The sequence below is a fragment of the Festucalex cinctus genome, chromosome 6, assembly GCF_051991245.1.
Source record: "Festucalex cinctus isolate MCC-2025b chromosome 6, RoL_Fcin_1.0, whole genome shotgun sequence".
Lineage (NCBI taxonomy): Eukaryota > Metazoa > Chordata > Actinopteri > Syngnathiformes > Syngnathidae > Festucalex > Festucalex cinctus.
This window is the reverse complement of record NC_135416.1, coordinates 5,750,499-5,774,326: the sequence shown is the minus strand read 5'-3', so window position 1 is coordinate 5,774,326 and position 23,828 is coordinate 5,750,499. Positions and strand designations below refer to the sequence as shown.

The window sequence follows — 23,828 nt, the reverse complement described above, 5'->3', positions numbered from 1 at the left end:
TAAACAAAAAAAAAAGACACTTTAATGTCTCTATTTGTCATTTTGTCTTGCAAAGCAGACTGGAGTAGATCATGACAATCTTGTGCATATCTGTAAATTGAAGCAGAAATCATTTGCCAATCAAATAATTTTGAAATGAAAATTGTGTGAATCGAGAGTCGAAAATCGATTAACCATTTCACAAAATCGCTGGTTAGTTTTTCACAAGTCTTGTGTTCCTTTAAGTACCATTCTCTTCGTTTTGGTTTTCTTCCCTCCTTTTGTGTGTTTTTTGTAGTGTAACCATTGTCTTGTTTGATCTGGAGAAGCTCTTGTAAGTGCAGCGCTACCGGTGACCCTTCGTGACGCTCCACACAAAGCTTGGCCTGAAGCCATCGTCTTGGCTCCTCCCGTCTCCCCCGGCCTTCACCTTTCCTCACCTCCTCCATCCTCTCTGCGCTTTCTTTCCTCTTCACTTTTCCGCCTCGTCTTTCCCGGTTGGCTCCCCCTGGCCCTCCGCGATGCCGCGGTGTAGGTTGAGGCCAGAATTGTGGTACCTCCCTCACGCTTCCCCTCCGCTCACCCCCCTGCCCTGTCCTCCTAATCCCAGCTGAGCTCATTATGATATAGCCCGGCTGCCTCTCTCCAAGCCTGAGCTGTCTGAGTTAATTACAGGCTAGTAGCCCGAGTGCCGCTGATGCTGCCTGTTAAGGGATGTCCATCCGCCAGCCTGCCTGCCTGGAACTGAGCAGTTCGCTGGATGGTCTGGGGGAAATGGGGGGGGGGGGGGATGGGGGGGTCAGTGCTTGGAAGGGGCAAACCCACTACACGCAGGGTCCTTGAAACTGACCTGCGAGGGGGAAAACCACGAGGGATGACAAGTGCCCGGCCTCTTTTTTTTTTTTTTTTTTTCCCTGACGGTGGAACTTGCCTGTCCTCGGGGCTTAGTGTTGATCCCCTTCATGTGCCCCTGACCAGCTACACTTTACTTTTCACATCACAGCCTCACACAGGTCAGCCCAGTTACAACGTCAGGTTACATTTGATCACCAGAAGCTTCTGGTTGGCGGGATGAAACTCTTAATTGTGGTCAGAAGTCACAGTGTCTTGGGTTGGTCATGTCCAAGTACAGTCGGTCCTCAGTGCTGATGAGTCTTCCCGTTCGGAAACTAATCACCAAGGACGGGTTTTGACGGACGTTCATGATCAGGATGTTAAGATAAAACAAACCAACAACTGTCATTATTTTAATTTTAATCAGAGGTGTCAAAATTAGTGTGATAATTTTGAGTTAATTTAAAGTTCCTTTAAAGGTACACTCAGTATTATACAGTGGCATCTAGTGGTGAAATAATAAATCATTCGGAAAAAAAAAACAATTGTTTGTGTTAGTAGTATGTAAAAAGATATGTTGTATCGCATAAACGTACTTTTTTAAAATATAACGGTTAGTCTAGAAATCGCAAATTATCTTACATGTCCGCGCCTCGCCTGCTAGTGTCTGCCATGTTTCGCCGCCATCTTTCTGCTACGGGTGCCGTCAAAGACAAATTTCAGCGCTCCATTTCTTAACGCGTTTTTGGAACGCACTTCCGGTTTGTATGGCGACCGCATGTCCACGAAGAAGAAGAGTTTCCGGTCCCCGAAGAGAGCATTATCAAGCATCACACTTACTTTGGGAATTTATTTTATTTCAGCGCGACAAAACAAGAGTTTATATTGTAGCCGCATTTGCCAGATGGAGAGAAATGAGGAACAGACTAGGTTTGGGACGTGCCGGTGCCTTCGACTGCTTTCTACTTGACCGGTAAGTAAGAGTACATTTGTGTTTACGTTTTGAGAGCGAGAGAAAAAGTATACTCCGTACTAATTAATACGATGTTCGTACCTTTGTTTTACGATCACTGTATCTGTTGATTAGCAACTCCGCACCACTCGAACGATTTCGTTATGTAGCTACTTGCTTTGAAAAAAAAAAAAGATTCCCGCTGGCACGTTATATTTAGAGTAAATGCGCAAGTTATTGTGTAATGTAATGTAACTGTGATTTCGGAGGTATATTTGCCCATAACTTCAATAGAGAATCTAAAGCATACTGTATTAGTGGAGGAGTTGAAAATTATTTTCGTTGTGGTTGGTGAAAATAGGGTTCTCGAAATTAATTTTCGGCAGGGAATAACTTTCTGGACTTAAATGCTGGCTGTACCGTAAGCACTGCTAGAGTCTGAACTCTCTCACTCAAGTGTGTACTGGTCCATTGTGTAATTGGGTGCACAAGAATTTACAGGCTGCCACGTTTTCCACGGAAATTCGACAAGCAAGCAGCCTTTGCATATTCTATGCAGTATGCAGTCAAGTTACTTTTATCTAGCTAATACAATGTTTTGGGCCCAAAAACTAAAGATCTTACCTCTATTTTGGGGGCTTTGTTGGAAAGTTGGTGACATATAGTAGTATCATCAATTATTCTATTTTATTTTATAATTGTGTTTTTGTTTGTGTCACACTAGATCAACAGCCAAACTTGAGGGGTTCCAGAACCATATTCTGATGTATACAAGCATTCATGCACCGTTTAAATACATCACCGACCTGCAAGAAAAAAAAATATCAAGGGGAGAGTCAGCAGCCATATTGGAATGCCCCGAATGAGGACACTTGAATGGAGGACCCCAGAAGGCTTCGGTGTTGTACCACCAGTATCTCCACCTACCATATCTGAGCTGCAACAAACTGAAGTCAGCCGACGTCTTGGTATGTCATTTACATATGGACGGCATTGCACACTACATGAACTTTTTGTGTGAAGCAATACGGAATGGTCACATGTACAAGCACCACTTGTTTTACACAGGACCTGCTGACCAGGTGTCTGAAGCCATGGAGTGACTCCTCCCTCACTTTCCTCAGCAAGCCTTTGAAGAATATGATATCATCGTTGGTGGGAACATGCCCTCACTCCATAACATGTACTTGTGCAGTCAAGGAGCATGTCAAACTTAATAAAACCAGCAAACATTGAAGTGACTTCATTTTTACTGCAGTCTGTTCACACAATCAATGGACAAGCCTTCCTTAATTTTGCCCCAATAACATCATAGAGTAGGCGAAAAGTAGTGTTACAGATCATACTGTGTTCGGGAGAGTTTGAGGAATGTTGCAATGTTAATGGGGGGCAATGTCAGCACACACACACACACACACACACACACACACACAAAAAAAACCATCATGGTATTGAGTTAATCAGATATTTTAGCTGTGTACAACACATACCTGCTCTGTAACACTACTTTTGGCCCAAACCTGTATGTCTATTTTCCATATTTTGAAATGCACAGCGTATTGGTAAAATTCTGGAACAACTGCAATTCATGTAGCTCATTATATTCTAACAGCATTTTTTTTTTTTTTTTAGTTAATATGTTCATTTCATGTAGACTTTTATTTTACTTTATTTTATTCATTCATTTTCATGTACTGTACCTTACATTCATTGGCCAATGAAGAATTCCTTGTCATTGCAAGCATTTATAATAATTCTCCAGGCTTTTGATGTTTTACATTTCTGGTCATGTAAAATAGTGTTAGGTTAGGTGTCGAATGAACACTGCATGTTGACGCCAAAGGAAATAGTATTTTTTTAGTTATTCAAAATGTACAAATTAACACACAACAACAATATACAAGTTATACAAACTACAACAACAAGTGTCAGACATGGACTAATTATATGCCAGGTAAAAAACCTTTGTATTGTCCTCAAGGATCTGGGAAAGTGTCACTTATTTGCTACAAGTCCACCAAGGTGCTGCAGTCTGGGATCCAGGTACAGGAAATCATGGTGGTGCTGATGTGGGATCCAGGTACAGGAAATCATGGTGGTGCTGATGTGGGATCCAGGTACAGGAAATCATGGTGGTGCTGATGTGTCAAAAAGTATTTCTTGGTGTCAGTCTATCAGCTGGACTTGGATATCTTCATGTTCCTCCATGGTCATTTCCTGTACGAGTCTCTGCAAGAAGGTAACAATTGTATGTCAGATGAGGTACCAAACAATGAACTGAAAGTCACTGAGCCAATGAAGTACATTATTACATGAGCAAGACTATTTGTGAAAGCCATGTAAATTCCTGCACATCGAAGTACAAGGAAGCTGTTGTATCTTCAATCAAAACTAATTAAGTTGCTTAGTGATATTTATTAGGTAAAATTGTTCAACATGGTGACAAATCGATATCTGAGTAAAGGGTTTCAAATGTTTTTGTAAGCAGCACTTTTCTGAGTGGTTAGTAGCAACAAGACACGGGGGGGTTACGAGTCTGAGTTGCAGATGTGTCGTTCAGTTAACACCATTATTTTTGCACGATATACTAAACATATCAGCAAACTATGTAATCTAAATACCACATATTCCAAGCAAAGGTATGTTTTGAGCCATTCACATGCATGCTCGAATGGAATTATTTTTCCATGATGACATAATTGTACGTTACGAGGCACCGCGTTCTCTTCCTCGTCGTCTCTCTCGCCCCCTTTGAGATGGTCCACATGTCTATAAAACGTATAACATAACTGTGTGTTCTCTGTTGCATGGTTTAGTTACACTAACAAATATGAACATAGATAGCCATTATCATTAGCTGACGTACAGTATTTCCAAACAATGCCGACAAAAATATTAATTCTGAAATTAAATGACTAAATCACAATTATTAGGGATCTGTACAGTATGTCTAACAAATGCAATTCACTTACGTCATCACTCGAGGGAATACCAGAAGTTGTTTGCGTTCTGTTCCGGTGAAATTGGTGGTAGGCTGTTGAAGTAGGGTCTCTCTGGGACGCCGTAGTTCGTGTGCTTAAAATCATTGCATTATCTTGTTTGACCGATAGATGGCGGTCGTGAGCTACACACTGGGGCTTTAATGCCACTATTTTTATTTTTTTTTTTACGTGATTGACTGCCCCTTACTTGGAAAGCCTAAATTTAGCGGTAAAAATTGTAATAATAATGTATTTGTGGAGACTCGGGTCAAGTTGTATTTGACAATTTTAAAAATGTGCGGAATTTGACAAGTTACAAGATAAGCTAGCTCTTAATATGAAAAGAAACATGCACTGAGCTGCCACCAAAGTCTTACAAATGCAATTATGCCATCTAGTGGCGGAAAAAATGACCAACACAAATCAATATCACACTCGTTTTTTTTTTACAGTACATCTTTTTAATTTTAATTCAATGTTGTGAAATATTCTGAATTAACTATCAATGACTAAAAGATGCAACCATATTTATATCAGTTTAACATTTTTTCCACTTATGTTAACAATAGTAATAAAATGTAAAAAAAATATTTTATTGTACCTTTACAACAGATTAATCGTGAGTTAATTTTGAAGTCATGCGATTAAAAATTTTTTAATTGCCTAACTTAGACTTAGACTTAGACTTGACTTTATTGATCCCTTTGGGATGGCTCCCTCTGGGAAATTTACATGTCCAGCAGCAATGAGAACAGATAATAAGATAAAAAATAATTCAATCAATCAATAAATAAGGTTATTATACCAGAGATGATGATGATGATAATAAATAATAATAAATAATAATAAATAATAATAAATAATAATAAATACAAATTCAATCAATAAATCAGGTTATTACACCAGAGATTGAATTAATAATAACAATAATAATAATAATAACAATAATAATAATATTGATAATAATAATAATAATAAAATAAATAAGTAAATAAATAAAAAATCAATCAATAAATACGGTTATTACACCAGAGATTGAATTAATAATAATAAACCACCCCTAGTTTGAATCTATCTCTGTGGCCTGGTACCAAATGTCCTGGGTCACGACCCAGCATTTGAGGTCTGCCAGACTACAACACGGTCCTACTTAGGTACAAATTTGGGTTCTGTCGCTACCATAGGAACAAAGTAAGATTACTAAACACATCTGTCTTTGCAAAAGTACATCCATCATAAAGCACAAACAGCCCAATTTCCAGGAAGTATAACTCGCGGGGCAAGTCGTCACAGCTTGCTCCTCCGTTGACCGTGTGATGATGATTACGCTTGTGAAGGTTATGCTGTGCAAGTGTCGGGCAATAATCTACTAATGGCTAATTAACTCCCGCTAGTTGAGAATTTAGGACCAAATGAAGACCCATTTAAAAGCTTAAAATGCCGGTGGTGTTCATGGGTCCATTCGTCTTTTTGTTTTCGTAGCCTTCTTTGTCATGGGACGTAACGCGCAGATGCTCCAGATCACCTCTTCCGCAAACAACGCTTGTAAAACACCTTCCAGAGGTCCAAAATGACTCTTTGGCTCTGTGAGTACAGCTGGGTTAACTCCTGCACAGTGGCTCCCTCGCAGAGCGAAGTGAAGGTTAGCTCCTCCTGTAATATTTGCGCTGCAATTCAAGGTTGGGTGAGGAGGTGAAAAGTGTGCTTTAATTGACTTTCAGTCTGACCAGTGACTAAAATAAGATGCATTTCGACCTCACAAACTTTTCCACCACAATGAGGACCCTTACGTGTTTGGACTGCGCAAAATGTAATTCCAATGTAGTTGATCTACTATTAAAAGATTTCCTTCTCAGTGGACAGTACTAGCGAGTTCTTAAAGTCAACATTAAACATTTGTTAACAATAATATATGTGACCTCACTAGTGGGATATGAGTTATGAAGCAAAGTCCAGGCGTTTTTATCCATCTCAGGGGGCGGCCATTTTGCCACTTGCTGTCGACTGAAGATGACGTCAATGTTGCTCAGGGCTCAGGCAACAACCAATCACAGCTCACCTATTTTCTGAAGATGCGCTGTGATTGGTTGTTACCTGAGACCTGAGCAACTGTGATGTCATGATTTTGCTGCTTAACTCATTAACAATTCTACTCACGCAATATTAACCAGCATACCATATTTAGACACATTGTCAAAAACATTTTTTTGGGGGGTTACTTCCTCTTTAAGCCTGGTAAGATTTTTAATATATTAGTCCATGTTAAAACTGTGGAATTTCCAATATCTCTCTCTTCTTACTGTTCTTAGAGTGTGGTGTACTGAAAATTGATTAACTCTCAATAATCGTCATTTGTCATTCTGTTGTTTGCTTTTTTTGCAAATAATTTGTTAAACGACCAAAAAATATGGCCCTTAACAGTATTTTCGAGTGTTGTGAAAGTGTATCATTAATAAAAACATTTGTTACATTTTTGTTTGTAATAGTCGATCAATGAAATGTAATTATGCTCAGAATCCTGATTGTGCTCAACATGTACATTTACGATACTAGTTTTTTGGCTTCCGATTCCGATACCTGGCTGTGCCATATTGGCCAATGTCAATATCGTACCGATACCATACCATATGGGGAAAAAACATGTTTTGTTTTGTTTTTTTATTCTAAAGAACGGCATACTCACTTGGATGTGAAATCATTTCTATCTTGGTCAGGCACTGCTTAAAAAACTTGGTGAAACAGGAAATGCATGCACCCAACACCTGTGATCACACATCAGTGAGTGTGCATTAAAATCTCTATGCTAGTATCGGTAAATGGCATCGTACCGTTATTTGTTAGTACTCGCCGATACCGGTGCCAGCGTTTTAGTGCAGTATCAATATCGGCGCAACACTATTGTTAAATTCCAGTCACAAACTACAACTATCATCACGGGTGTCCCCACTCAAGAGACTAGCTAGCCGCTAACTAACTAGCTGATATTGTAACATGTTATGAGAGGTTACATATTTATTTTAAGAGAAAACGCATTTACACTTTTATCATGCCCTCATTCTGAAAGACTGTTTATAAAGTGTATCATTTTAACGTGAGATTTTTTTTTTATATATATATATATATTATTTGACAGGTAAGAATGTCAAACTACAGTACAGTAAAGTGGGTAGATGATTATGGTGCAAGAATGTTTGATTTCAACATGCTCTATTAGCAACTTAGAGGCAAAAGGCCAGGTTTTTGTCAAATTATACAACAATGGTTCTACATTTTATTTATTTTTTTTGATTGAGATGTCCTCGCGGTTGACTGGTAAGAAAGTAAGAGGCAGTGTGGGCTTGGAAAAAACCCGCAGTGGGATCCTTTTATCTGCCTCATTATGCGCCTTTCTCCACTCGGTGTCCGTGCTTGTTAATTGTTGTAAAAGGTTTGTTGGTAAAAAGAGGCAGGGATTATTTAGGCCTCATAAGTAGAGTAAACACATGCAGTGCGCCCTCAGACTTAAGATGCTGCACTCAGACAACATCAAAGCATAAATTAGCCAGCGTTTACTGGCGAGGGGGGAAAAAAAAAAAGCCTTTGAGATCATTTGCACTGCTGCAGCAGCAGCAGCAGCAGTGTGAGATCCTTTACACGGTGACCATTACAGACATGAACCTCCCCAGTGAGCGACGTTGACTCTAATTAAGTTTAATAAAGTTTACCACCATGTTCCTCGTCTTTCTGCTCGTTTCATCTTGATTTGCTAAAAGGTAATACAAGTAATGAGTGTCTTTTGCCCCCCACCCCCTTCGGACCCCAGGCAGAGTTGGAGGAGGGACAAATTTTGCTCGCACAAACAGAATGTTTTATGCATGTTTTAAAATCAGACTACTAAGGATTTTCCCCTTCATTAATTATTTGGGAAATTAATTATTTTGGGGGGGGGAATTTGCTTTGCACTCTGTAATTATAATGCATGCTTCAGTGTTGCCATACGATGTTAGGGACTCTCAAAGCAAAAATAAATTACAACATAAATAATGCACTTATTTCAATGAAATCACATTCAGAAATCTAATTCACTCCTTGGAAAGATGCTTGGTTAAATATTGATTTGTTTTATCAATCAATCAATCAACTTTACTTTACTTTATTTATATAGCACCTTTCATACATTCAAAATGCAACTCAAAGTGCTGGACATCCATAATATAATAAAAGGTGTAAAAAAAAAAAAAAAAAAACAATAACAACATGGCGGGGCACAGAAGTACCCTGTAAGGAAAGGCACCCAGGAGGAGATATTTCCACTGTGGAGGCTCCCCCATGAGGAAACACTGGAGCTAAAAATTTAATAACTACCAAATAAAAAACATTTAAACACTAAAAGAAAACAGTTAAACACTATAGAAAAAAATAAATAAATAAAAACAAAGCTACAAAACAAAATAGATTAAAATAGTGAAATAAATAAAAGTGGATAAAAAAAAAATCAATCAACTGCCAAACTAAAAAAGTAAGTCTTAAGCCTCCTCTTAAAAACGTCAATATTCTCTGCAGTTTTAGTTGGACACCTGAAAATATCAACATGCATATGCATTAAAAAAAAAAAAAAAAAAAAGTGGACCTTCATCATCCTGAAGTCTGATTCGGAGTTGCATGATGACGTGCCGGATGAAATTCTTGCCTGGCCTATTTTCAACAACAATTATGGGGAAGAAGTGAATGTCATGTGTTTAACTTGTCACTGCAGAACATCTTTGTTGCAGATCTGGAGATTGGAAATGACCAAATCGAATTAAATCCATGTCTGTGCAGTTTATACAAGAAGAACATCACCACAAAAAAAAAAAGTGACTTTTATCGGCATTGTGAAAGTGGCTTTCCATTCCCCTCATCTAAAATACAGCGCCGGGCTATGAACTCCCCATTTCAGCCACTGGAGACCCTCCAAGAACAAGCAGCCCTCTAGCTGAAGTTTGACTACAGGGCTATCCCCCAACAGCCCTCCAAACAAGATTATTTTTTCCAACAATGGAAATGCCAGAGGTCCTTCCACTTTCTTCCCTTGATTCCTTGTGAATTCTTGTGTTCCGAGCAAGTGCTCTGTTGTGCTCTTCCAGGCGCGAGCACAATGGCTGCGAAGGATGCGGCAAGGATGTGCTCGCTGCACACCCCTTGCGGATCGAAACTGGTGGTGTGTGCGTGGTGCAGCATCGGTAGACTTGAGATCAAATGACACGCAGGGTATTGCTCTGGGCTAAAGTTCTAGCGCTCCACAAGAGGGAGATTTTTTTTTTTTTTTTTTCAAAAATGGGGCCAAAAGAGCAGCTTGGAACACAGACACTACAAGTGTCGACCACATCACCAAGCATCCGCTTGCATCTGGCTGGTGCCTTTAGTTTGGTTTCAGCAAAAAAATCTGTTCTTGCTTGTAAATCTTCCGATTTGTTGTTGCCCTTTGAAGACGTAGTGGTACAGGAGTCCAGTATAGCCATTCAAGGTAAGAACTGCACCGATGTATCTTGTAGGGCTACAATTTGTACTCCTATGTGACAGTTTTTAAAAAAAATTTTTTTTTTATTGGATTTAAAAAAAAAAAAAACACTTACTGGTATTTTTCCAGTGTAAATCAATTAAAAAAAAATAAATAAATAAAAACTGACTGGTATTTTTCCAGTGTAAATCAATATATATGTATGGAATACAAAAAAAAAAAAAGTCCAAATAAATGAATAAATAAACCAATTAAAAAAAAGTGAAAATAAAAACACATATAAAAAGTATAATTCAAAAATTAAATAAACAAAAATAATATAAATGGAAATAAAAACAAAAAAAATATTAGATATATTTTAATAAATAAAATAAATAAATATAGATACAAAAATAAGATAAAATAAATAAATGTGGACACAAATATAAATATATATTAGAATTAAATATCAATAAATTAAAAAAAAAAGCTCCACTCTCATTTACTTCGTGCTGCAGATGCTGTCAGCATGAAATGTGTCGTGAAATGTTATTCAAATGAGGGGGGCGGTCGTAAGCGTGTCTTAGGTTGAACTTTCTGCATGCACTATGCAGAAAAGGCTCTCTGAAACGTCCTCTGACAACCCAGGGTGAACCTCCCCGTCATACAAAGATCTCTCGTTTGAGATGTATCACTTCACCAAACTTCCTTAATGCCAATTTTTACATTCCTATTAGTGAAGTTTTTGGCACCATCTTGTGGCTTAGAGTGTTATAGAAAGAGCAACATCCATGCTAATAGGTGAGTTTTTCAATGGAAAGCTGAGGACAGGTTTCATTGTGGGGGAAAAAATTCACAAGAGGAATTCTTGAATAGTGAACAACTTAGTCCAGATGTGTAACCTCAAGATACTTGCTAGTCACCAATTACTATACAGTACTACTTTCCTATTTTTTACAGGGAACTGGTGGCATCTTAGGAAGAGAACAAAAAACCACGACTATGTGAGTTTTTCAGCAAAATTAACAGAATTAAACATAAATAGAGAAAAAGGCGGAGGATCTGCTTTATCCTCCTTTTTACTGATCCGCCGGATGATAGCTTTGTACAAAATCGTCATCGTACGCTCACTTTTCTCACCAAGTGGAAAAACGCACACACACACACACACACACACACACACACACACACACACACACACACACACATGGCGTTGTGGCAATACTCACTTTCCCTGGGTTCGGTTGTGAAAGGCAAGGCAAGATGTTCTTTCCTGCTCTGATGTGGTTGTTATTTATTTATTTATTTATTTTTCTGGATCTCTGTGTGAAAGTATGTCAAGGATACAACAAGTGTATATACTGCATTGAAGCTAGCACCCCAGGGCCAAAGTACAGCCGTTAGTTTCAAACGGAAAATTATTTTAAGAGAAGCAAAATAACTCGCGTTCACGACGATGTCCTCCTGCAGATTAGCCACTGCTCAACCCAGCCCCTCAACGTACATTGGGCCCAATGCAAAGTACGGTTTTCATTACCATTAAGAGTTGGGAAAAAGGTGGTGGGTGGTGCAGAATTCCACAAAACCTGCATGGGGAATTTTTTGTGTTCAAACTGGACGTCTGCAGTAATCAAACATCAAGAAATACTCAAGATTTACTCACGTGCTTGCATCATACCCTTTGTGGCTTCTGTGATATCCTTGGATTGATTTCCCAATATGTTGCATGTTAGATCCATTAGTTGCACAGCATGCTAAGAAAGGATTCCTGGGGAAGAATGCACTTGGCTTCCAACTCTAGATTTGAAGTTAAAACTGGAGGATCTGGGCCAACGACATCCATATCTGCAATTCAATCCTCCCTTCATCACGAAAACACGCTTAGCCTTTCACAAAATTGAATGTTTTGCATGTGATTTTCTGGCTTCGGCATCAATAACAGCGGCATCTTTGACGTGCATACAAGGAGAAACATGAGCTGGAACAGGCGTCTTCCACTTACTGCATATTTCAGCTCATTTGTCCCATTAACGGGCGGAACACAGGAGGCAGCGCTGGTGCCTCATCGACTCGAGTTCATTTATGGAGGAAAATCCATAAAGGAGCGACACATATCCATCTGCTTCCTCACCCCCGCCCCTCAGGGAGAGTCATTTGTGTACTTATTTAAGCTGCGGTCAGCCATTAGGCCAGGCGTTTACTGGACTGTGAGGGCTAAAAAGCTAATTATTTCCCTTCCCTGTGCAGTGGCTATAACTTTTCCCCAGGTCATTTTCCTGACATTTGGCAGGGAAAAACATCTGCCGTAAAATTAAAGTCGTCTCGTTAGTTAATTGCCATTGTGATCGCAATTGTTCACCGCTCACACAAGTGACCTCTTTAACACCGCGGAGTGGCTCATGCGGGTTTTTTTGTTTTTGTTTGTTTGTTTCTCCTCGGCAAATGAGGTTAACAGACGGTAGAATGCCACTCTGCTAGCAGCCATTCCGCTCGGCAACAAAGGGGAGGGATACGAGGTGCGCGTTCTTCAGGTGCGCTCGTCTCAGCGGGGCCTTGCGCGTATCCTCGCTCGACGTTCACTCGGTGTCCTAATAATAACTTGAAAGTGCAAAGTCTCCGGAACGGCGCCGCGTAATTAGCCTTTAGCAGGAATCAAGCTAATTGCGGAGTGGTAATTGGGCACACTTTTCCGTGTCGATTGTCTGGTGCGCTGCGCGCAAACGCGCCTCGCGGCGACCTCCTACCTTGGTGTTTCATCTCACTTGTCACTTTGATTTCAATGTAAGTAAATAAAACTGAATTTAATTAGTTTCTTCATGACATCTTTTTTTGTGGGGAGGTGAATGTGGAGCATGCGATTCCAAAAGGAAACAATAGCAAATGTTGCGACATAAATGCCGTTCACAATTTTGTAGAAAATTTTAAACTGCTCTCATTACACAGTGTCAAATAATAATTATTATTATTTTTTAAAAGCATGTTTTGATGTCAATTTTTTCCAGGGCCGGCTTGGAAGAGGAACTGGACATGCTGCAAGTCCAGGCCGCGATGGATCGGGCCACGGTGAAGGAGCTCCATCTTTGTCTCACTGAAGAACACAAAGGTGAATCAGTTTGCATTTTTTGTTTGGATTTCGTTTGAGGGATTTCCCAAACAATAGCAATGTAATTGATTCAGTTTGCTTAACGATAAATTAATTCATAGAAATTTTGGCGATCAACCAACCTATGTGTATGTGCTGGGAGGACGCAACAGCAGAATGTGTATTTTTAACTTGAGACCTGTGTCCTTGTGACGTGTGATGGCACATCTAATAGGAGAGGCGTTGGCGGAGTGATTTCAGAGTGCTAATAGCACAATTGACCAACCAATGGGAAGTGCGACCATGCTGCTAGTGTATTTTCTTGAAATGTGTCGTGTACGTTAGGTTTGAGGGGTCGAGTTTTATGACCTGCTTCTTCTTTGCTTAGCTATTTGTCGTATGGTATTTAATTATTATTTTTTGTAGTCTCAAGTAGGGATGTAAGGATATTGGCAATATTGTGATATCGTGATAGTGAAATTGCCACAATATTGTCGTCGTCATGTTCACAATCTTTAAAAACATTGTTTAAAAAAAAAAAAAAAAGTCAGGTTGATTTCCATTTGTGCAGTTCTAGCACCCTCTAGTGGCTAGTTTATTAGTGCAATTTAATTTTAATTAGGGATGTTTTGGCCTTCTATGTTTAAAATCTATGCTAATTGTCAAGATGAAGGGGAACCTAATTTGCTTGTGAAGCGATCAATGTGTGTTTGCATTAGCAAGTAAGCGCCTCAATATTGTTATTAGAGATTGTAGGTGGTTTATATGCACTGCTGTTATGTACAACAGCACAATATTGTGCTTTTTTTTTTTAGTATGAGCTCTTTTTTTCACAATATTGTGATCTTATTTAAATATAGCCAACCCCCCCCCCCCCCCCCCCCCCCACCCCCCCCCCCCCCCCCCCCCCCCCCCCCCACCCCCACAATATCGTGACAATTATCCTATCGTGACCTTCATATCGTGATAATATCGTATCGTGATGTTTGGATATCGTTACATCCCTAGTCTCAAGGAGCTCTTGAAATTTCTTAAATGCGTCAGTAAATTTGTGTTCATCATATTTACACAAGTCAGTTGTACAATGCTAAATTAGTTCATTCTCAACGTCACACTTAATTTCTTGCAGCGTAGTAATATTGCTCATGGCTGTTTCTGTGTAAAAATGTTTCTAGCGTAACCGTGACGGCACTTTTGACTCTGATCCATGTCAATTTGCAAGCGGAATTAACGAGGCGACTCTCATTGGAATTAATTGGACAACTCAATTAAGTCTTGATCAACCCCCAGTGCTAATTGATTGGTGGATCAAACACTCTTCATCTTGTCAGCGTGAACCGTTCCCGATGTTTAAAAAGCACATCGCTTTCAATTCACTTTGCAGCCTTTTGTCAGTCGGTGACCACCGCAACTGCTATGGCTTTAATTAAGCAGTTCAATAACAAATCTGTCCTGGATCACTTTAATTTTCTTCACCGCCAATGACGGTGTCTGGTGGTGGAGGTGCTAGCATTTCATTAAAAGGATGGCACTAATTAGAATGGAGCGTCCTTTGCGATTGACACTTGAGGCAGGAAGTGAAAGTATTGAGCTTCTTGAAAAGGATATTCTACATCGTCCGTGACAAATAATCAACCAATGGAGACGTGCATATATATTTTGTGTCATATAATACATGACTTTTACATTGGGATTATTATTATTAATGTTAACAGTGGATCACTGTAAAAAAATATATATATATATATATTTACTTGGAAAAAAAACTAGTAAAGCCTTTTCACTCAGGAATTCTAAGTAAATTTTACAATGAAATGTTTAAGTACATTTGACCAGTTTACGTAAAAAATAAAAAAATTAAAAAACCTACTCATAGGTTGAATAACGAAGCCACAACCTTCAGGTTGGGAGACAGTCACTCTACCACCTGAGCCATGCCGCTTCTGCTGTGTATATTGAAAAAGAGACCTGTTTTTGGTCTCATTTTGGACATATCAGCAATGCAGTATAATGGCAAACAGCAAGAGTGGCATGGCTCAGGTGGTAGAGTCTCCTAAGTCTCCTAAGCTGAAAGTCATGAGTTTGTTCGTCAATGCTTAAAACTCATTCACTCCCAGCCATTTTCACAGAAGCAGTCCCGTTCGCTCCCGGCTGTTTTACTGGATTTTGACTGATTTTGCAAGCCCCACAGAATATTGTGTTCTGGAACCTATCAACAGAAAGATTAAAGTCTCTTTTTTTCATCAGGAAAAAAAAGTATGTTTCTATCAGTTTCCGTTTTGCAGCAATTAGCATTAGAGAGCTAAGTTTCATCAGTTTTCATAAATCTATTTAAAATTGTACGTAATTGAGCTTTTTTTCTACACGGCCCTGGTTGATCTCCTTTGCTCAGCTGCCACCTGTTGGCCGTTTGTGTAATAACTACCATTTCTGCAACCGTTCTTTGCAGTTGAGAGGCTGCATCAAAGCCTTCTGTATGCTTTAGCATAAAAAAAAAAAACAAAAAAAACGTATAAATATGTCTTTGGGACACTTAATACATTAAAAAAACGTATTTACACGTTATTGGGAGCAAATGAGTTAAGTAGCTTTTTCTTTTCTTTTTTTCTTTTTTTTAATAAACTGGTAAAATGTACTCAAAACTCAATTCAATATTACCAAAAAATTACAGTGAAAAATGTCAAGTGAATTACTTCAAAAGACCGTACCGCAGAGGAACATTGTACACATAACGTAATGGAATAGGAAGAAAACAAAAAGCTTCTCAGTAGTGACAACCGTCTCTGACGCGATAACGTTTGGCACATTTGGAGTCAAAACCTTTTAAATTATTCATCTAATTAGTCGTGGGCGCCATCATGATCGGTTTGCCTGTAACCCGCACGTCAGGAGCGGTGAGGAGCTCACCTCAACAGTCCTGGAAAATGAGTTGTGAGCGACTACAACGTTCACTCCTGAAACCTCTGTGACCTGATCAAAGAGCTGCGGGGTTGAGGCGTTCACACAAGGATTATCTCCAACGAAAGGCAGCACATGAAAGGAAGCGGGCCTTTGTGCCATAGCCCATGAACAGACATGGGAGGGGACACTAATGTATGCCGCCGTGCCCGGACCTCCTCCAGCGGCGGGTGACTAGGGAAGCCACCGTGTCTTCTTATCAAGGTGGTGCCGAGGTGACAACTCCCAATCCGGCGGAGGTGGATAATTTACTCCCAGCGCTGGTTATGTATACCCAACGAACGCAGCAGCGCTCCTGTCCTAGCGGGTGCTCCTTTTGATTGGATGTGACACGCCGGGAAGACAAAAGAGCCGGCTAATTCGAAGTAACAAACTTCCCAGGACAAAGCATCAATGCACCATGAGGGAGCAGGGGCAACCGCGCAACCGATTTCACTTTGTCCTTCTTTTGTCTTTGACCGTGCCCAGATAACTGACCTGAAATGTCCGTCCGTGTCAGAACTAATTATTTTGGTCACGTAGTCAATTTTTTTTTTTTTTTTTTTTTTTACCCAAAGATGATCAACTGTTTGTTTGTTTGTTCCTCTAGGAAGCCGTCATGGAAGCTTTGGTTGGTAGTTGCCCGTAAAGGGAGCGCACACGTCTCATGGAAATTCAAAACATGAACCCAATGACGACTGGATTCAGAATACCGTCTTTTCCGCACTATAAGGCGCACCTCATTATAAGGCGCACCTTCAATGAATGACATGTTTTCCATTTATAAGGCGCTACAGTAGCGACTGGGGTTACGTTATGCATCCATTAGATCATCAGATTTGTCATGTTTCATTGAAATTCCATACACCGGCAGCCCATTGAAAAGAGATTCAATGCTGCCATCTGCTGGCCATAGTTAGTGGCTGTTTTTGATTCCACCACCCATTGCCCAAGCAGCGCTGCACTTGGACGTTGCACTGGCCATTGATTAAAAAAACAAAGACAAAAAACGTACATGACGTTAATTAACGTTTATGGCGGCATTCGTAAGGATTTTAACATACGTCATTAAACCTTTTTGCCGGTCAAACAGTTAAAAAAAAAAAAAAAAAAAATCAACATTTGAATCTCGATCTAACCTCTGTGAATTTGCGAAAGAAATCTCATAATGTGACTTTATGCACTTCTTACAACATCTGGGCACACTCCAGATGAGTCACCTGCAAAACCTTTCATCGGTGCAATTGACCGGTAACTGTTATCGCTTCCTCACTTGACAGGTCGATGTCCCACAAGTGTGGTTAACCTTACACCGCGATGAGTATGTGTTCCCTTTATTTATTATATATTATCAAATAGTGTATTTGTCACGGTTGATAGTGAGATTCTCTGTCTTAAACAGTCTGTTAGTCTGTGCATATAAGCTGTCCATTGGGGAAAGCTAGTGGACTACAAAGCGGCGCAGCCCGGGGCTGTACGGTGTTCACCAGAGATGGAAATACTTCTCGCATTTGTTTATGATCCCTTAAGAGAGATTGCATGTTGTGTGCTTTTTCAACATTGTTTTCCCATTTCCTTGTGGACTATTAGATAAATACTCCTCTGTTATTGAGGGTGAAGATGACTGTGGCGAGTCAGAAGAGTCTGAAATTCTTTCGGTTTGACTGGCAGGAAGGCGAGAAAAAAAAAAGTGCTTTGCGAATGTGCCGACGAAGGAAATTAGGCCAATAGCGGCGCTAATTGATTTAATGCAGCCCCTTTTTATGGTCCTATTGACTGAGGCGCCTGGGTTTGACGCACCTTGTCACAACAAGCACCTTTGTTCTGCTTGTGCAGCTCTGCTTCACAAAGTGGAAGAGGAGCGCCGGGTCAAAAGCAGTTCTCCGAAAAGGCCCTCTGTTTCCTCGAAGCGGTTGGAACAGTCGTTTATGAAGGTACAATGCTATGCCGTCACTTTAGTGTTCTTTGTCACCAGCAAAAAAAAAAAAAAAAAGACAGAACCGTAACTGCTACACAATGGCCCTGAGAAAATTAGCTTCTAGTCTGTCTGACGTGATTTGAACGTGCACGCTGACTTTTTCTTTTTCTGTCACATTTCAGTTCGTGCCTCATCACGTCATTAAGTCAACTAAATGAGTTTTTCTTTCAATTGACAGTGCATTGGGTTAAATTAGTCATTTAAAAAAAAAAAACTCAACTTCAGTCCCCTACTTTTCAAATGCTGCTTTCCATCTTCGTCTCCTTCAGATTGCGACTATTTTAATTTTAGTTGAAAGGTACCAAGCACTTCAAAAGTGGGCGGAGCAATACACAATTGTAATTGAATGCCCAGAGGCACAACCACAGCATGTATCCACTGTTTTATGAAACAATCCCCATGAAAGAGCAAACAAAAAGACTAAGGGCTTATTTTAGTAAAGGTTTGCATGTGCAAAACAGGAGCAAACTTGATTGATCACGCGAATGAAGGTGGAAACAGAATTGCGCATGCTAAACAAACAAACAAACAAAAAAAATCCCACGTAGTTCATTTTGTGCCTTCTCAGAGTAGTATTGCAAATTGATGGATTTGCCATGCTTAGTATGATTTATTGACCCCGACACGAATTGGTAAGACTGATTTTGCGTCTTTAATTTCCGCGTCTGAAAGACAGGTGCAGTTGTCGGCAAATATGAGAGGCAGCAGGGAGAACTTTTCTCATGTAAATAGTTTTGAAATGCCAGAAACAAAAATAAATAAATATTGCGCTAGCCCAAATGTTAAACCAGGAGTGGGCAAACTAGGTCCTAGAGGGCCGGAGTCATTTTTATCTAGCTGGCCCTGGTTGATCTTCTTTGCTCTGCTGCCACTTGCTGGCCGTTTGTGTAATAACTACCATTTCTGCAACCGTTCTTTGCAGTTGAGAGGCTGCATCAACGCCTTCTGTATCCTCTAGCATTAAAAAAACAAAACCAAAAAAACGTATAAAAATACGTCTTTGGGACACTAAGAACATTAATAAAAACGTATTTATACGTTATTGGGAGCAAATGAGTTAAAAATCTCAAGGACTCATTTATAGTAAAATGCCTCAAATGCAAAACTCACTGATACCACTGAGGCTCCCAATCCTTGATTCCCTTAGATTGAGCAGCTGGAGCGGAGGATGATGTCACTGGAGGGCGAGACGGAGCTTCTGAGGGAAGAGAAACAGCAGCTCCTCGAGGCCAACGAAGACCTGGCCCGCGACTGCCGCCAACTCCAAACCTCGCTGGATCGTCTGCAAACCCAGGAAGCTGTCCACCTACAGACAGCCCAAGCGCAGGCCCGGGCGCTTGCCTCGGCCCAGGGGGAGCGGCATCGCGGCGAGGTCGCGGCTCTCCAGTCCCGGCTGGCCGCCTCTCACAAGGAGTCCGCCGATCTCCATCGGCGTCTCCTGAAGCTCAGGCAGGAGTTTGGCGTTCTCAGGGCGGCCAGGGACTTCTACAGGAAGCGCGCGGCGGGACCGGCGCGGCCAAGCGGGGTCGCCGGCAACGTTAGCGGCAAGACCAAGTTGAGAACAATTAGGCTCAGGGGTTCATTACGCCAGCGCAGCCACCCGACCGTCATCCCCAATCAAGCCATCAGCTGGCAAGGCCGCAGCCCCGGTCCCTCGAAGGACGAGTGGGAGGACATGAGCGTAGCGAGGTAATGATGCACACGCACGTCCTCGCTGCTTCCAACCTCATTATTTTCAGGTGTTTCGAGTGGGCTGGCGGGCCACAGAGCATCGAGGGGACAACGTGCATATGCAAAGCATAAGCAAATGGGTGATTGCATTTCAGCCTCCTGTCTAGTTGGTATTCAGGAGCCAACGAGGAATACAAGCAGGAATGATAGAGAGACCGTGAGAGGAGGAGGAGGTGTTGTGGGGGGGGCAACCACTGTCAGATCCCGTCAAGTGTCCTGGGACGGCTCGCTCGGAGCTTATTGACTGAAATTTGCATGCAAAATTAGAAGTCTCTGTGTACAAAGTTGAAGCGGTGCCAGAAAAGCCCGGGGATAAAGGGGGCCGCCAAAGTCTTGATACCTTTCAGCGGTGCCATTTTCATGCATGCGGCCCTGGAATTGACAGTTTGGCAGTTTGATTTAATATACTGGTCCTTTGCATATTCACTAACATCCCCCCCCCAGCCCAGCCCGGCCCGGCCCAGCCCGGTACCCTTGACAGCTCTAAGGATCCCCCTGCAAGCACTAAACCACCCACCGCACATGCAGCAAACCTCGCCCTGTGCCTCGTTGTGTTGCTTATCTTGTCGTGTCAATTCGCAAATGTCTCTCCATTCCAACCAAACACACACACACTACTCGCTTTAATTTAGCTGGATAAATTTTGAATGACCCTACTCGGCTCTGTACCAGATGTCTACAAGCTGTTTAACACCCTCTAAATTAAGACCCATCGACAGTAATTATTTCATGTATGTTTTATGCAAAAAAGCCACTGAGCCGTTTATTGAGTGATGGTCGGAATGATTTGATTTCAAACACTCGGAGCTATTGCTGATATTTAGTATCAGCGCTCGCCCTCCCACGCCTCCCGTTTCCTCTCCCCCCGAACGCTCCCTTGCGCTCAGCCCCGCCTCCTCGCCGACTAATTCATCAGACCGTAATCCACAGCGGCCCACTCGAGGCAGTTTAGCGGGGACTGGGTGCGGCTCTGCCCCGGCTTTCCTAATGCCCTCCATGTGGCTAATAAGCGGCCGTCTAATAGACGCTTTACCTGCAAGGAAGGATTCGAGTGGATTTGCAGAGACGGCGTTGAAACTGAGATGTTGTCTTATTTAAGACACCTGTCGACTCATTTGTTAGCGTTACCGTAAAGCCCTCTTTCCCCGCGCGTCTCATCTCGCCGGGGCCTTTCTTGGCAATATGTCGGGCAGTGCCTAAAGAAGTTTATCCTAAAATGTGACAAAGGTGTCAAGCCTTTTAAAAAGATGCTGACATGTCTTTGTTTTCATCCTCTGGCTCTCCCGCTCCCTGTCTCTCAAGTTTTAAACAGCTGGAGGCAGTTGATGATTTTTACCACATCAGCAATTTCATTGTTTGACGTCCGGACTGAATAAGAGGGTGAAGGAACGGGTCAGAATCAGCTTCTTATAGAATAGACGATGGGCATAACAAGTGCTTAGTGGATCAAGAACAAGTGTTTTCTTTGACTTGACTTGAAGCAATTGAGCCAAAATGGAGTGCACTACTTTTATCCAAACACCAGGGGTGCTGTTGATTGTGTCAACGAAGTCTGAAAAATGTCAGCTGATGATACGAAGTTGAGTAGAGTCGAATCCTGCTATTCGCAGTGGATAGGGAACGAGCTGGCCTGCAAATAGTGAAAATCAGTGTATATTTGACACCCATTGAAAAGCATTGTTTGATTATTTTTCTCAAAACCCAAACAATTCTTTAAAAAAACACAACATATGATTTCTTGAGCACCGTCACTATCTTTGTCCATTCAACACGTTAGGGAATCCCTGTGCTCGACAAAAAAAAAAAAAAAAAAAATTCTCCTGTTTTTGTTGAAATTGTTGACAGGGATGTATTTTCCTTCTACTTGGTCTCACTTCAGAATTACGTTTCACCAAATGCTATTATTAGCTATGTCATCCAATAGGTGACGAGACAGAAGGAGAGACCCACCTGGTCATTGCGGAGATTTTCACGTGGCACCAAGAGGCGCTAGCCACTCGCTAACAGTTCCGGCATAGTAATAACATCTTAGTAACTTGACATTTCGCTGGATAACCATGACGCAAACGAATGGGATCAAGTTTTTATGTACATCTTGCTCATGCCAAAGTGTCACACTAGAAACTGTTTTAGCCCAAAAAATTAGGAAAACACTTTAAGAAAAATAGACTAATGTGTAATAAAAACAAATCTGTGAATTCACTTTACAGGTCCAGGTCATCTTAACACAATTTAGCAGTAATAAATAAAATTATACTGCATATATTTGTGGGGACTGGCGTCAATCAAGTTGTATTTTATAATTTTAAAATGTGCAGAAGCTAGCAAGTTACTTATTGTTTAAAATTACATAGCTCTTAATATGAAAAGAACACATAGATCGTTTCTGGTTCCTATGCAGTAAAGATTTGTCATTTTACAATGCACATCCTATTGAACTTAACAAAATAAAAGCATTCAGCGAATGCATATATTTGTGGGGATGTGTTGTATTTTACAGTTTTAAAAATGTGCATAATTTCACAAGTTACTTCATGTTAAAAATTAGGCAGCTCCTAATATGAAAAGAAAAATCCATTGAGCTGTCACCATTGGCTTACAAATGCAATTATGTGACAGAAAAATGACCAAAACAAATCAGTCACACTTTGGTTTGGTTTTCCAGTACAGTACATGTTTTATTTTTGAACTTTTCTATGTTGAATTGCTATGGAATTGCTGTATCAATGACTAAAAAATAAAACCATATTTAAATTAGGGGGAAAAAAATTGTACATTCCATTGTAAATTTAGATATTAATTGAGATATAAAATGTGCGATTAATGTGCAATTAATCGCCAGTTAATTATTGAAGTCATGCGATTAATTACGATTAAAAAATTTGAATTGACTGACACCTCTAAAATAAATACATAAATAGGGTCTTTTTCAAATACTTCCACTTTGTGATCTGTTTTCAAACGTTTATTATTATTTTTAATGACCAAAACGCTGTGTTTCAAACCAGTTAGTTTATCGGCTTTTTAATTCAAAAAACAAAACTTTCCATCATTTTGAGCACGTGTTTTGGTGTTATTTCAAACCAGTGACGCTCGGGCGATATGGCGGGTCTCACGGGGCAGCCCGGCGCTACGTGAGCACCCGCGCTGGTCCGTCTGAACTCCCTCCTGAGCTAGTTTTAACCCTAACTAGCCTCCGGCCTTGTCATGTTCCTGTTAGATCCCCTTACTGTGGTCTCTCCCTCTGCTGCCTTTCCCCCCCGTGCTCCACCTTAATAAACCCACCGGCGTAAATGTCACTGGCTTCCACCTTCACGTCAAAGGTCACTGTCAATAAGCGCGCGTGTGCGTGTCTATGTGTGTTTGCGTGTCTCAGAGAGAGCCCTTCCCGTTGCTGTCCATCAGACGCAACCCGGCTTTGCTTCTGCTCAGCCGTGCCTCTCGCACACGTCTGTCACACGTTGGCGGGCTAATGAAGGCCACAGCCGCTCTCATACATGTTGATGCATTCACTGTCGGCAACAGACGCCACACTTTTTCCACTTAATTTACGTCCACGTTTACACTTCCTGCTTAGAAATTGGATGGGGCATTGATTTCCTGTTAAAAGGTAGGAGGAGAGCTTGAAATGCACATATTTTTGCTTCAAGTCAACTAAATCAACCATAAAAGGCAAATTGGATTTTTGGTCCAAGGGTGGTACACGCACGAGCTGGAAGTCAACTCTGACTTCGCTGTAATGAACTTCAACTTTCTCCGCAGCGACAGCGAGGAATACTCAGACAGCCTCAACAGCGCGCCCTCGGGGACGACTCCTCGCAGACGGCACAGGAGGAAGGTGAGCCTACCCCGCTCTTTTGGAGTTTAACACGGATGCCGTATATTACGTTTATCAG

The 23,828-nt window shown here is 41.0% G+C and overlaps 1 protein-coding gene and 1 long non-coding RNA gene across 2 annotated transcripts in view; both read left to right on the top strand.

Annotated features, from left to right (window-relative positions):
- cntln (centlein, centrosomal protein) overlaps positions 1–23,828 on the top strand; it is a 127,676-nt gene that overhangs the window by 46,221 nt on the left and 57,627 nt on the right. The window contains exons 13-16 of the mRNA XM_077523623.1: positions 13,207–13,307; positions 18,060–18,157; positions 19,349–19,890; positions 23,695–23,770. Of these exons, the coding sequence (XP_077379749.1) occupies positions 13,207–13,307; positions 18,060–18,157; positions 19,349–19,890; positions 23,695–23,770 (817 nt within the window). The remainder of the gene's footprint in view (positions 1–13,206; positions 13,308–18,059; positions 18,158–19,348; positions 19,891–23,694; positions 23,771–23,828) is intronic.
- On the top strand, positions 1,298–3,187 carry LOC144020299 (uncharacterized). Its single transcript, XR_013283849.1, has 3 exons — positions 1,298–1,786; positions 2,490–2,733; positions 2,834–3,187. It is a non-coding gene; the product is annotated as an uncharacterized LOC144020299 (long non-coding RNA).